Here is a 16,456-nt window from a genome sequence, read left to right as displayed (position 1 = left end):
AATGATTTATAATATAATATTATTAAATCAACTATTGGCCGTTTAAACATTATAACAAAAAAGGAAAGTAAGTTATAAAAAAATAGATTTAGCATTATCAAAATATCAAATAAAAAAAATATTAAAACAAAAAAACGCAACAATTGCTGAATAATTTAAAAAATTTCCGCATTATTTTAGCTATAATAGAATTATAGCAAGTTATGTTTTTCGAAAAATGTCTGAAATAACTCGGAAATTATAAATAATTAGAATAAATTGCGTACAGCGTTCAAAGTTTTTTAAGTTTCTTTGTTTACTATACTGCTATAAAAATTATGGTAGCATTTATTTTTTAAATTAAGCAGGAACTTATGATTTTTAGCAATATTAACAACAATGAAAACAATATTTAGCGGATTATAGAGCACTTTAAACACTTAGAAATTTTACTAGAAATCTTCTTAATTATAGGATGGTTCATTCAACTAAAATAATACAAAGGTTTGCATTTTCGGTGCTTCCATATATACATGGTAAATCACATATTTATTTATTACATTTTTATATCGTTTTACAATTGAGTTATGTTTCAAACTTTTTCAACTCAAAGATTTATATCAAGCACGCGTTTACAACACAACTTTCACTTCCTCAAAGGCGAGCGCCAAGCGTAGTTGGCGGGGAAGAACACTAAGCAAGAATCGGCATATAATCAAACCAAAAGCATGAGTTACATGCACAAACATAAAAATTCGCGCATATGCATAAAAAAATATAGCATATCAAAAGGGGCGCAAAACTAATAATAAATTTGTATGAAGTTGTTAGCCGTTTGCCAAGACGAATTTGCTTTCAAAAAGTTTTATTGAATTTATGTTGTCTACACTTACGACAGACTAAGCATTTAGTTTCAGTTATTTGTGTGTTTGCATCTGTATACGTGTGCATGTGTGAGCTTATACGCTGGCAGACTGTTCAACCCTCAAGTGTGACAAAATCGCATGCAGCATGACGTAATACGTAATATCTCCCTTACTACCGCTCTTTTAAAGACTTTCACTTACACAGTTACTTTCGCTTACCAAACGCACACATACACATGCATACATTTCTTATATCCTTCCAGTGAAATGAATCCCTCATAAGCATTGGCAATTTAAGCTATGACCACAGTTTTGGGGCGATATTTACTGCCACAATTCATAAATACTACAAATGCGTCTACACATATATTTGTATAAGTAATATTTGCTATAAAAACAAATTTATTGGAAATTTCACTTTTTCTACCCTCAAATCAATACAGTTCAATTCATCCTTTTGTTCGGCATGCTCTTCATCAAAATAATTTATTTCTATCTGCGCAGAAGAACACAAGCAAAGGCAAAAATAAAATATAAAGATCTAAATTTTGCTGTGGCATGTTGCATGCCACATAACCACTTCAAAAGCAGACAAATTGATTTCTAATTTCTTACAAGTAATTTTTAGACCCTTTTGCGAAAGCAATTGATAGGCTTTCCTTGCACATTTTGGCAAAAGCAGTAAAAATGTAAAGGCGAAAAGCTACACTAACGAGTATGTTTCGCTTCAATCTACAAATGTCGGTTGAGCTGTTTTAGTAGCAAAACAAACTAGCTATTATCTGTGGTCACTTTGCATATTTTTGCTTAACATTCTTTCAAAATACTTGCCTTATACTACTCCTTTTGAATCTTTTCTAGTAAATTAATATTTTTGACTTAAGTCGTTTTAGCACTAGCGCTTGAAACAGTATCCAAATTTTAGCCTTTACCTTTGAAATAGATTTAACCACTTATTTCCACTTGATTTTACTAGCAAAAATTATTAGCAGTGTTTTTATTTCATTATAATTTTATTCAAATAATGAGGAACATATACTATTATAGGAAGCAGAAACATGGGACGCCGGAATCAACTTAAGGTTATTTGTATATAAAATATGTTTTTCTAATAAAAAATAGTTGGTAGCTTTGGTAAAATGTTAAACAATTACAAACAATCTCAAAACAACTTTGCTATAAAATTATAGCAAACAAAAAACGCCATTACCGTATTAAAAAAAATAAAAATTAACACAAAAACAATAAATTTAATATTGTTACTAAACAAATATATAATATTAGGAAAATATATAAAATTTTTCTAAATACAATTGTTTGTATAATATTATATAATATACTATACAAAAATGTGTCACCGTTTTATAAATGGATAACATACATATTTTTCGAAAAAAGATATGAAGTTCTGCAATTTCATACATATTCTTCTTAAACAAATATAATTATTGTGTTAACCAAACATTGAGATATTATATCAGCAATCGGCAAAGAACAGCAATATACAATTTGTTGTGAAAGGGATTTGTATTATTCAATATAGATATAATATGTTTATGTATATAGCAAAGTTGCAAAATTATTACTTAGTTGTTATAAAGTTGTGTTATAAAAATTATAGCATATAGTTTAGCCTTAATATATTCAAAAATGATGCACAAATGAGTTCCTCGAGATAATAGTGTTGAAATTAATAGAAAGTATATGGTTTTTCAGTTATCATAAAACTATAGTAACTTTTTAAAATATTAAAGCATAATTTCTGTATTAGCATACTCTTTAAATATAGAAAGTTGCTATAAAAGTTGAACGCATAATTTGGACGGAAAATATACAAAGCTGGTACACAAATGCGTTCTTCGAGGTAATATTGCTGAAATTATTATAAAATATATGGTTTTTAAGTTGCTATAAAATTATAGTAACTTTATATATTAAAACTAATATAAAATATATGGTTGCTATACAATTATAGTAACTTTATGGCAACTTCCTAATATATTATAGCATATTAGCTTTATTATAATGTGTAATTTCGCACATTTTTTAAATAAATAACTCCGCTACAAAAAATTTTGCAAATAATTTAACTTGAAAATATTTAAAACTAGTAGAACTTTATCATTTTTGAACAATTGTATTGAAACAAACACCAAAAAATTTGAATTTAAGGCTACTATATATTCAATCTACAAATGTCGGTTGAGCTGTTTTAGTAGCAAAACAAACTAGCTATTATCTGTGGTCACTTTGCATATTTTTGCTTAACATTCTTTCAAAATACTTGCCTTATACTACTCCTTTTGAATCTTTTCTAGTAAATTAATATTTTTGACTTAAGTCGTTTTAGCACTAGCGCTTGAAACAGTATCCAAATTTTAGCCTTTACCTTTGAAATAGATTTAACCACTTATTTCCACTTGATTTTACTAGCAAAAATTATTAGCAGTGTTTTTATTTCATTATAATTTTATTCAAATAATGAGGAACATATACTATTATAGGAAGCAGAAACATGGGACGCCTGAATAAACTTAAGGTTATTTGTATATAAAATATGTTTTTCTAATAAAAAATAGTTGGTAGCTTTGGTAAAATGTTAAACAATTACAAACAATCTCAAAACAACTTTGCTATAAAATTATAGCAAACAAAAAACGCCATTACCGTATTAAAAAAAATAAAAATTAACACAAAAACAATAAATTTAATATTGTTACTAAACAAATATATAATATTAGGAAAATATATAAAATTTTTCTAAATACAATTGTTTGTATAATATTATATAATATACTATACAAAAATGTGTCACCGTTTTATAAATGGATAACATACATATTTTTCGAAAAAAGATATGAAGTTCTGCAATTTCATACATATTCTTCTTAAACAAATATAATTATTGTGTTAACCAAACATTGAGATATTATATCAGCAATCGGCAAAGAACAGCAATATACAATTTGTTGTGAAAGGGATTTGTATTATTCAATATAGATATAATATGTTTATGTATATAGCAAAGTTGCAAAATTATTACTTAGTTGTTATAAAGTTGTGTTATAAAAATTATAGCATATAGTTTAGCCTTAATATATTCAAAAATGATGCACAAATGAGTTCCTCGAGATAATAGTGTTGAAATTAATAGAAAGTATATGGTTTTTCAGTTATCATAAAACTATAGTAACTTTTTAAAATATTAAAGCATAATTTCTGTATTAGCATACTCTTTAAATATAGAAAGTTGCTATAAAAGTTGAACGCATAATTTGGACGGAAAATATACAAAGCTGGTACACAAATGCGTTCTTCGAGGTAATATTGCTGAAATTATTATAAAATATATGGTTTTTAAGTTGCTATAAAATTATAGTAACTTTATATATTAAAACTAATATAAAATATATGGTTGCTATACAATTATAGTAACTTTATGGCAACTTCCTAATATATTATAGCATATTAGCTTTATTATAATGTGTAATTTCGCACATTTTTTAAATAAATAACTCCGCTACAAAAAATTTTGCAAATAATTTAACTTGAAAATATTTAAAACTAGTAGAACTTTATCATTTTTGAACAATTGTATTGAAACAAACACCAAAAAATTTGAATTTAAGGCTACTATATATTCAATCTACAAATGTCGGTTGAGCTGTTTTAGTAGCAAAACAAACTAGCTATTATCTGTGGTCACTTTGCATATTTTTGCTTAACATTCTTTCAAAATACTTGCCTTATACTACTCCTTTTGAATCTTTTCTAGTAAATTAATATTTTTGACTTAAGTCGTTTTAGCACTAGCGCTTGAAACAGTATCCAAATTTTAGCCTTTACCTTTGAAATAGATTTAACCACTTATTTCCACTTGATTTTACTAGCAAAAATTATTAGCAGTGTTTTTATTTCATTATAATTTTATTCAAATAATGAGGAACATATACTATTATAGGAAGCAGAAACATGGGACGCCTGAATAAACTTAAGGTTATTTGTATATAAAATATGTTTTTCTAATAAAAAATAGTTGGTAGCTTTGGTAAAATGTTAAACAATTACAAACAATCTCAAAACAACTTTGCTATAAAATTATAGCAAACAAAAAACGCCATTACCGTATTAAAAAAAATAAAAATTAACACAAAAACAATAAATTTAATATTGTTACTAAACAAATATATAATATTAGGAAAATATATAAAATTTTTCTAAATACAATTGTTTGTATAATATTATATAATATACTATACAAAAATGTGTCACCGTTTTATAAATGGATAACATACATATTTTTCGAAAAAAGATATGAAGTTCTGCAATTTCATACATATTCTTCTTAAACAAATATAATTATTGTGTTAACCAAACATTGAGATATTATATCAGCAATCGGCAAAGAACAGCAATATACAATTTGTTGTGAAAGGGATTTGTATTATTCAATATAGATATAATATGTTTATGTATATAGCAAAGTTGCAAAATTATTACTTAGTTGTTATAAAGTTGTGTTATAAAAATTATAGCATATAGTTTAGCCTTAATATATTCAAAAATGATGCACAAATGAGTTCCTCGAGATAATAGTGTTGAAATTAATAGAAAGTATATGGTTTTTCAGTTATCATAAAACTATAGTAACTTTTTAAAATATTAAAGCATAATTTCTGTATTAGCATACTCTTTAAATATAGAAAGTTGCTATAAAAGTTGAACGCATAATTTGGACGGAAAATATACAAAGCTGGTACACAAATGCGTTCTTCGAGGTAATATTGCTGAAATTATTATAAAATATATGGTTTTTAAGTTGCTATAAAATTATAGTAACTTTATATATTAAAACTAATATAAAATATATGGTTGCTATACAATTATAGTAACTTTATGGCAACTTCCTAATATATTATAGCATATTAGCTTTATTATAATGTGTAATTTCGCACATTTTTTAAATAAATAACTCCGCTACAAAAAATTTTGCAAATAATTTAACTTGAAAATATTTAAAACTAGTAGAACTTTATCATTTTTGAACAATTGTATTGAAACAAACACCAAAAAATTTGAATTTAAGGCTACTATATATTCAATCTACAAATGTCGGTTGAGCTGTTTTAGTAGCAAAACAAACTAGCTATTATCTGTGGTCACTTTGCATATTTTTGCTTAACATTCTTTCAAAATACTTGCCTTATACTACTCCTTTTGAATCTTTTCTAGTAAATTAATATTTTTGACTTAAGTCGTTTTAGCACTAGCGCTTGAAACAGTATCCAAATTTTAGCCTTTACCTTTGAAATAGATTTAACCACTTATTTCCACTTGATTTTACTAGCAAAAATTATTAGCAGTGTTTTTATTTCATTATAATTTTATTCAAATAATGAGGAACATATACTATTATAGGAAGCAGAAACATGGGACGCCTGAATAAACTTAAGGTTATTTGTATATAAAATATGTTTTTCTAATAAAAAATAGTTGGTAGCTTTGGTAAAATGTTAAACAATTACAAACAATCTCAAAACAACTTTGCTATAAAATTATAGCAAACAAAAAACGCCATTACCGTATTAAAAAAAATAAAAATTAACACAAAAACAATAAATTTAATATTGTTACTAAACAAATATATAATATTAGGAAAATATATAAAATTTTTCTAAATACAATTGTTTGTATAATATTATATAATATACTATACAAAAATGTGTCACCGTTTTATAAATGGATAACATACATATTTTTCGAAAAAAGATATGAAGTTCTGCAATTTCATACATATTCTTCTTAAACAAATATAATTATTGTGTTAACCAAACATTGAGATATTATATCAGCAATCGGCAAAGAACAGCAATATACAATTTGTTGTGAAAGGGATTTGTATTATTCAATATAGATATAATATGTTTATGTATATAGCAAAGTTGCAAAATTATTACTTAGTTGTTATAAAGTTGTGTTATAAAAATTATAGCATATAGTTTAGCCTTAATATATTCAAAAATGATGCACAAATGAGTTCCTCGAGATAATAGTGTTGAAATTAATAGAAAGTATATGGTTTTTCAGTTATCATAAAACTATAGTAACTTTTTAAAATATTAAAGCATAATTTCTGTATTAGCATACTCTTTAAATATAGAAAGTTGCTATAAAAGTTGAACGCATAATTTGGACGGAAAATATACAAAGCTGGTACACAAATGCGTTCTTCGAGGTAATATTGCTGAAATTATTATAAAATATATGGTTTTTAAGTTGCTATAAAATTATAGTAACTTTATATATTAAAACTAATATAAAATATATGGTTGCTATACAATTATAGTAACTTTATGGCAACTTCCTAATATATTATAGCATATTAGCTTTATTATAATGTGTAATTTCGCACATTTTTTAAATAAATAACTCCGCTACAAAAAATTTTGCAAATAATTTAACTTGAAAATATTTAAAACTAGTAGAACTTTATCATTTTTGAACAATTGTATTGAAACAAACACCAAAAAATTTGAATTTAAGGCTACTATAAAATTAAACCAACGTATTTTTGGAGAGATATTATTTATATATATATTTATCACCAGTGCAGTCTCTATTGTTGCTATATCTTGTAACAAAGAAAGAATGGCTTTCTTACTTGACTATTCAGTAAAGGAATAAAAATATAGACTTTAAATATTCTTCACTACTTAAAAGTCTCGTTTTGTTATTCCTTACTATAACCAGTACTTCAAACTATTATGTGTTTACTCTTATTTACTTTACGCTGGTTTGTCTTCTGCGTCGCCTTTCAGTGCCCACCATTGTCCGCTTGTCCATTAGTAGCTGCGCTAGCGCACTGTCACCTATATATGTATGTATACGTTGTTTTCTAAGATAACCAATACTAACTGCTGTTTGAAGTGTGTCCCGCATGAGTAGCGAAATTTAAGAACTAACAAATCCTTTGTGCTTTTCGATGAGTAGCCTTTGAATTTGCATAACAATTGTTATTTGCCTGCTAATTTATTTTTGCAGTAATTTTCTAGCATGCAATATTTGCATTTCAACTCGCTATACAAAGTAAATCACTCATTTTATAAGCCTTTTCAATCACAGCGATTTTTTCTAATACTTCCACTGCGTCTTCTTACTCCTCTTCTTGCTTTTTCTATTATTCTAACCATTATTAAAGATTTGATTTGCTTTATTTTTCAATTTGAAATTTCCTAACAACTCTATAATAATGCTTTTTGAAAGGATTTTCAAATAAATGAAAAGTTCGTTAATATTGGAAGGGGCTAGCTGGGGAGATGAGCAAAGAATAGGAAAAGGTATGCAAAAAAGCGTACACACTAACAAATGGCAGACAGAACTTTTGTCAAATGCTCGTGCAGAACGTATGTATGCGCCTCAATGGGCAAAACAAAATAATAATGATAGACAATATCCTTAACTAAAACTTTGGCAAAGCAGCATCCTGCCATTATCCTGTCACGCAGTTGCCAGCCGCCTATTGTTGCAAAACTACGCAGAGGAATTGAATGATTTGGCGTCTTTATGGACATTATACACTTTATAGAGGCAGTCGAGTTGTAAGTGCCACCAGTGGAGGGGAGGGGGGGAGTAAAAAGACACAAGCAGCACGTCCGGACAGGTCACAATGGCCAGCTTTATGCCATATTGCCGCCATCACTTTCCGCCGATATTGTGTTTGCTTAACGAACTTTAAAGCGCATAGCCGCCGAAATGTCAATAATGACAGCACGAAGACACTTTCAACTCATGACTTAAACAGCCGTCTAAGAGCTGGGTAAATCGAAAAAATAGCAAAGCGATTGAAAGGCATTTGAATTGGAAGACAAAGGCAAAGGAATTCAAGTGATAATAGCACAAAAGCAACAAAGTGTGGGGAGTATGTATAATGTGTGTGTGTAGAAAGGCAAAGAGTACGGAGAGTGCTGGCGGTAGTGACATGCAGCAGCCAATAGCTGCCAGGAAGTGGTGAACTTTTTTTGAGTGGCACTTTTTAGTCGATAGGCTTCCGTAGGCAACCGTCCGAATTGGAATATTTCAAAGTAAACGAAGTGCGCATAAAAAGAGCGTTCAAAAACATTTGAAGTGGCTACTTTGCAGTGATTTCTGTAGCTTCTATTTTTGCGTATTTTTAAAACTTCAGCGCAGTGAGTAAACAGTGCAAAAGCGAGCAAAAACGCTTTGTAATGTTTCATTTGTGAAATTTGATGCCTGCAAAGCCTGTAAGCTGAGTAGCGCACAACAATAATAAAGAGGGGAAAATGAAATCATAAAGTGAGTGCACCTGCTACGCTTGTTTTTTGCGGAACTGTTATTATTTTGAGATTTTTTTAACCAAAAACATATATGCGTAGCGCCTAAAGCTATGCTACATACCAACACCGATTTTTTTAAACTTATTATTATTATTTTTTTTTTTCAAATATATTTTGTTTGTTTTTCCAAGCTTGCCCGGAAGGCAAATGGCACTTAATATTCAGCTCACTTGCACTTGCTTCCTATAAATTCACCGCCATTAACACAGCTAAAAATTTGCATTGGCACTTACACATCCACACATCTATATAGAATACTAGTTGTATATCTTTGTATTCCTCAAGCAGCTAATCGGTTCCGCTCGCTCGCGTTTTTCCCGCTGGTTTTTCGCCCTCTCCAGCGTCAAACGTGTGCAAGCGGAATAAATTCAATTATTACTTGCTCAAATGTCGGTAGGATATGCGTTGAGGAAGTTGCGCATAAACAAGGTTCAGTTATTGTTGTTGGTGTAGAAAAAGTTTAAACATTTTTCTTGTACTGATATTAGCATTATATTTATACACAAGCTGTATACCTTTTTGTAGGCTTTCATTTGCACACTTATCTTTACAAATATTTTTCTTTCTCTTTTCAGGTAAGCGCTTGTTTTGGTAAAGGGATTTGCGAAAACGAAAGTGATGCTGTGGGAATATGCTGCAGGTGTGGTATGCATGAAACGATTGAACAATGTAGGAGCGGCCTAAATGACGAACAAATAGATCTGCTTACTTGAGTACTTTTCAGTAAAAGGCATTTCCGTTGAAATTTGAGAAGCTCATTGTCTACTTTAATTGTGCTTTTTTTTAGATTTTAAACACTTTGTCTGCCGGCTTGAAGCTTTTGAATGCTATTTTGGGTACTTCTAATTTTATTTTTACTTGGAAAGGTAAAGTGAGATTCTTTTTGTTGAAATTACAAGCTTCACACCCTCGCCGAAATTCAGCAGTGATTCTTGTTCACTTGAAACAGCTCAGACAGACTCAGATAACTGAAGGAATCTACTGTAGCTACTGTATTAATATATCAAATAAACCGTCAAGGTTAAAGTTTTTGTACGAGTTTTGCGTAATAAAGTGGTATATTTCTACCAAAAATATTATAAAAAGTCAACATCTAATATAAATTTCAATTCACTGTTGCCTAATTTCATCCTACTCTAATTTTCGTCTTAATATCCCACATTACTGTATATTACATCGATTCCCAAAGATTTCTGACTTCTTATTGACACTTTTTAAAGTCATATTTATTTTTATTTAACGCTGTGTTGCCAAGTTTCAGCACCGGAATGTTAAACACATATATTTTCTATTTAACAGATATTTCATATTATTAAATATCTTCTCAGTTTTAGTGAACTTAAAGCGGCTCAAATATTATACATACATATTATATAAACAAGTTATAGTTGCTTTAAGTACTTAAATATGTAAAAAAAACATAGTCGACCTCGATTTAATTCGATTTTCAGCCGTTGTTGTGGTATACACTTACTAAAAATTAGTCGCATTTTTCAAACAAATTTAAGAGATCTCGTCAAAAACCTATTTAGTTTTTACACTGTTGATTATTTTCTCTTTTAAATATATCTTAAAATTAGGTATCTTAGAAGACCGTAAATAAAACAGGGACCCATAGCAAAAAAAAAAAACTCTTTGCCGTATGAGAGCAACTAAACGCAGATATACAAAGTATTTTTATACTTCAACATAATTCATTTCGCAATATTATTCACATCGATACGCAATAACCACCTATTTATATGTGAGTGGTGGACAAATATGCACTGAGCTTTTAAGAGCAACTTTAATGTTAAATAAGGTTGATCATTGAAAATTAGAGCTCTCCTTGTACTGTGACAAAAACTTACCTATAAACTTCCTCATCATTCTCTCAGCTTATTATATTTTTATTTATATTTTACCAATTTTCAGCAAGCCCAAATTATTGCTAAAATAAATACATTCAAACGTTATTATTAGCTGGAATTATTTGTACAGCTTTCTAAACTTTAACTAACAAACAATGCTTGAATTAAATATTCACTTACACCGTTGCCAGTTTTCTGCAATTGAAATTCAGCTCAGTAAATTCATTAAATATATGAATATAATGAATACAAAAAAGCTTAATACAAAAAACATACATACGTATACACTTCTCACCCCTTTTCCTACTCTTCTTCTGTCGTTCATGTCTTTTACTTACAATATGTAGTACATTGTTACTTTTTCCTAATCACACCACATTTGCATAGCAGTCATTGCTTCATTGTGTTATTAAACAGGTCAATACGGTGTTTTGGCCAGAACTTTTGTTTGCTATTACCTTGACAACGCCTTTATTTTCTATACATTTCTATGGAACGACCCGTTCAAGTGAGAAGCGGCGCCAGCATATGCAAATATGTCGTAAAAATCGATAGAGTGAAATGATGGTGGGTAAATGGAATGAGAACAGCATGCACGCAAGCCAAGTTAAATTCGGTACAAAGAATTTAAGAAACATGCAATTTCATTTAATTGAAAATTCATAAATTTTACTATTTTTAAAACTTGAAGCACTTAGTCAATAAAATCTAATTAAAGTTTCTATACACTTAGGTGGTAAGCGTTTAAATTTAGTCTTTTCGTTGAAGAAGAAATGTTTTATTGATTAAATTTGTTGTTCAAGCTTTTCGTTCTTTTTTTATGCTAAACTTAAACCTTCTAAAATACTATATCTCCTAAATTTAAACAGTTTCTCAAGATCAAACTGTAATGCATTTTATATATTTAACTCTCGGTTTAATAACTGCGCTTTTCTTGAAAGCCAATTGTAGATTTTACAAAACAGCGCCCGAATGTAAACAATGTTTAAAGTATTTTTCTAGAAGTGGTGTGCTAACCTGTATTGAGAGTAAGTAAGACAACAAAATTAAGTTGGAAAAATATTTTTCTGAGATTTTAAGTCGAGTGAGAGTAAGATTTTGAAAATAAATTTGGAATTATGCTAATCATAGACAATATTAAAATCAATATTATATTAATTAATTCATTTCAATAACCTAATATCCATATACTATATTTAGGGTGCTATCGAATGAATACAGACCTTACGATAGGACTGGAAGCAGGTTTAGAATAGAAGAGTGGGGTTTTCCTTAGTTTAACCAAATTAAAAGCGATATTAGAAAAATTCCAGTGTTGCCTACATTTAGAATATTATTTATTAACGGCATTCATATCAAATGAGGATGGGTGAAATAAAAAAATTTATTGAACTAATTCATAATTTTTTGTTTTTATTACAACAACACTCGGCATTCCTAACTAGTTTGAAATTCCGTTTTATATCTGCAAAAAAATGCATTTCTTAGCATCCTTGAGTTTACAAAATATATAATAGTTCATAATAATATTCTCAAATATTTAACATATACTCCGTTATAGAGAGCTTTGACAAAATTTGTCACAGTGGCTATAAAAATTTTATGGCGCAACCATAAAAGTATAAGTCTATTTAGTAAATAAATTTCCGCAAAAAACACACACTACGCACAACTGTCTAAGGCAACGGTCTACAAATGATAAAAATCATAATAAAAAAAGTTAAAGGAAGCCATCATATAACTGTGAAGGCGGTCGAAATGCCAAGCCAGCTACAAAAATAATTTCATAAGAAAGAAGTATGGGAGAGCTAAGTTCGGGTGTAACCGAACATTTCATACTCTTGCAACTTGCAAGCATAAGAGCCGGCTAAATACCTTCAGTTGTTGGTAATATTAAAAGATGTATCGAATGGGGTCAACTATCAATTTTGCAGGTCATAGACTCACTTAGTTTTATTACTATATAGCCGTCAGCAAAAATTATACTAAAATCATTGGGGGCAGAGAAATAGAAGTGCTGATTGCGTTAATATTTGACATTACTTAGGTACACTTGACAACTAGTTTTTAAACAATAAAAACATATATATGGAGCAAAGTCAGTCGGACGTTTAAAAATCGTGAATATAAGTCTTATGACTAAGGCAAGTTTCCGCCCAATTATAGCCATTTGAAGCAAATCTATACACTCTTATTAGATAAACACGCTCTCTCAATTTTATTAAAATAACTCCCACGTTGGCTGAAAATATGTGTATAAAGTCAGCTGAAAGTTCGAAAATCTTTATATTAGGTATATGAGGACTAAGAGAAGTATTGACCCGATTCAACCCATGTTTCACACATGGATATTATATTATCAAGGAAACATTTTCGTAGGATTTTCAATAATATATCTCACAGATTGACCGATATATTTGGCATAAAGTCAGTCATACGCACTGGGATCCACATAGAGTTCTTCGAAAGCTATGGTTCGATTTTGACAATTTTTGAACGTAAGATGAAATACCTTGAAAGCAGGCACACTTGAAGGAACACGTGTACAGAGTCTCATTGCGATATCTCAATTTGTACTGAAGTTACAGCTTACACAGACAGACGGTCTGACAGTCACTCGGATTTCAACTCGTCTCGTCATCCTGATCATTTATATATATATTACCCTATATCTAACTCGATTACTTTTAGGTGGTACAAACAACCGTTAGGTGAACAAAATTAATATACTCTGTAGCAACATGTTGCAAGAGTACAAAAATGATTCTCAAGAAAATTTTTCTGGCAGAAATGTAAGCGCGTACTTTTTATAGTAAGATAGAGAAGTGCAAATGACGGAGAGTCAGCAAAAACACAACAACAAATATCAACTGAAAAAAATTCAACAACATTCCGAGCGTACAAAAATTTCATTGATTATGATGACGTTGATAATCATGAGAATTAGACGAGTCATGTACGAGGGTGAGAGCAAGTGTGCTTTTACCTGCACGCAAAAACAAAAAACCACAAAAAAAAATTGCACGTTTTACTACTCATTCGCTCGCGCACTATTTTTTATGACTAAATAGCAACAACAATTTTGTGTTGTGTCACGAAAATAGCAAAAAGTAATTTTTTACGAAGGGACACAGGGGGTGGTGGCATGTGGCATACGAGGGTAGTAGCGCTAGTAAATAAGCGCTAGAAGTAAGCAAAGTTGCCTTACCAAGCAAAACGGGTGAAAAAAGTGCACACGCTCTTTTTTAGTTTGCATGTTGAGCCAACATTTCCGCGACAGGCACCGAAAAGACGGTTAGGTGAGCACAACCAACACACTCAGCGAAATGCAGAATAAGTGGCAAGTGGGGAAAATAGCTGCACGCCAAGTAATCAGACAAGCCATGCCACAACAGCTGACTGTGTATGGCAATAGAGCGCCGCGGCGCCACAAGCACCCACACATACATACATACAAAAGTACCGCCGTCAATGCATGAGTGGTGCAGAGAATTCGAGCCATCAGTGCAATGCGGGGTGAGCAGCCGCAATTATTGTCATAGCCTAAGTGCTAGCGAGGATGGCGTGCAAAAACAAATGCATGCAACAACTACAGAACCACATTTCAGCCATGAGAGTGGGTGTGTGTGTGGAGTCATAGCCGTCCTTCGTTGGCGTCAGCCAGTCGGCGCGCTCGTGAATGAACTTACTGCCGTGACAATGTAGACAACCTGCATGCGAATGCAAATATATATATATACCATATATAAACTATATATATGTGTATCTTTATCTGTCCACAGGCGCTTGCTTGCATATGCGCCTCCATGTATGCTTCTGCTGCCACGTGTGCTGTTTTCCCTTTTCACTTGTATTTTATTACTCTACTCTCCAAATGGTGTTTGTGTTTGTTTGTGTGGGTTGTGGCAGCGCCGCCAAAGTTTTTACTAAAATTGGAATTGTAACGGAAACGGAAGATATACAAATGGCGCCATATTTTGTTATTATTGCAATGGCCAAAAAAGACCTGCCATAATGGCAAACAAGAAATAAATACAGAAAATACCATAAAAACGTTCATTTTGCTTATGTTTTAAATTTATTTCCTCGCTCCAATCCCCACTTGCAATTTGTATGCTATTTTTCGTGAAAATTCAACTAAGTTGTGTTGTGCCTTTGCAGTCATAAAGTTTTTCCGGCTTGCAGTATGGCATATTTACTGTTTGACCGGATTGGTTTATGACGCCATAAATATAGTATAATATTTATTAGTGCAAGCTTATAAGTTGCGAGATCAGCGTGTGGCGGTTTTATGTAAAATATGTGAGGAAATTTTATTTAAAATTTTTTTTATAATATTTTCCAGCAGTTGTAATTGCCAACTGTTCTAATTGAGGGACACCATTTTTATATTTTGCGAAGATTCGGTTGCCAATTTGTAACATAATTTCTGTACTTTCTAAGAAGAGAGGCAACGTTGCCACATTTCATCTCTAAATAAACAGTTAACTTCTGCCAGTTTAGACCTTGTTTATATAAATAACAATTCCAGTCGTGGAACCAAGCTTTGTATTTTACAAATATTAAAATATAAATTAGTAATGGTACTTTTATATTCTAAACAAAATACAGAAGTTCCTATAAATTCTAAATCATGTTATCGCAATATATTTTCTTTATTTAAGCTACGTTTGACACAATTTTGACACAGATTTTGATTAGTATATTTAAATAGTATTAATTATTTTCATTACAAACAAACATTTTACAAAATGCGGCGTTGCCATTTTCACATAGTTCTTACTTATTTATAGTGAGTTAACAATAGTTAGGGCAAATACAAATCACATTGAAGTTGCGACTATATTTTTATTTTTGTGACTTAATAATCCACTAAATGCAACATTGCCAAATTACGCTTAACTATTTTATACACGACTAATCAATTTCTAATAAACCGCTATACATAAACAATCCATATAAATAAATATAATATCTTAATTAATTGTACTTATTGTTAAAAAAAATTTCGTTGATCTATATATAGTAAGCAAACATATCTAAACCAGCATGAGTTAGGCCCTCAAGCAGCACACGAATTTCTTCTTATATTTTCCATCACTTATATCGATTCTTAACAATTAGCTTGCATTTTTCTATAGTTCACCACAAGCATTGTGTTCTGCAAACGCCAAATATCGCTTTTGCTGCGCTATTCTTATTTACACGCACTCACTCTCTTTCTCTTTTTCTCTCTCTCTCTCTCACTCACTACCCTATTTTTCACATTTTATCCTTTTAACCGATTTAATGCAAATGCATTTCATATGTTAGTTGTCTATCACTGTTGCCGCTCTGGGAACTGTGCAGACAAATAGTTAGTGTGATATATGGAATGAAGAAATGCTATAATAATACTAATTTGATA

General features: G+C 30.1%; 1 protein-coding gene across 23 annotated transcripts in view; it reads left to right on the top strand.

The window, feature by feature from the left end:
• mbl (muscleblind) overlaps window positions 1-16,456 on the top strand; it is a 498,372-nt gene that overhangs the window by 326,597 nt on the left and 155,319 nt on the right. Inside the window, exon 5 of one of the 23 annotated variants that reach the window (XM_070108950.1) lies at window positions 9,775-9,839. The exons of the other annotated variants lie outside the window; for them this stretch is intronic. Within the exon in view, the coding sequence (XP_069965051.1) occupies window positions 9,831-9,839 (9 nt within the window). The 5' untranslated portion in view covers window positions 9,775-9,830. The remainder of the gene's footprint in view (window positions 1-9,774; window positions 9,840-16,456) is intronic. 23 annotated transcript variants of the gene reach the window in all.

Source organism: Bactrocera oleae, chromosome 4 (assembly GCF_042242935.1).
Source record: "Bactrocera oleae isolate idBacOlea1 chromosome 4, idBacOlea1, whole genome shotgun sequence".
In the NCBI taxonomy this organism is placed as follows: domain Eukaryota; kingdom Metazoa; phylum Arthropoda; class Insecta; order Diptera; family Tephritidae; genus Bactrocera; species Bactrocera oleae.
The sequence above is the reverse complement of the archived record's forward strand: the minus strand, read 5'-3'. Positions and strand labels throughout refer to the sequence as shown.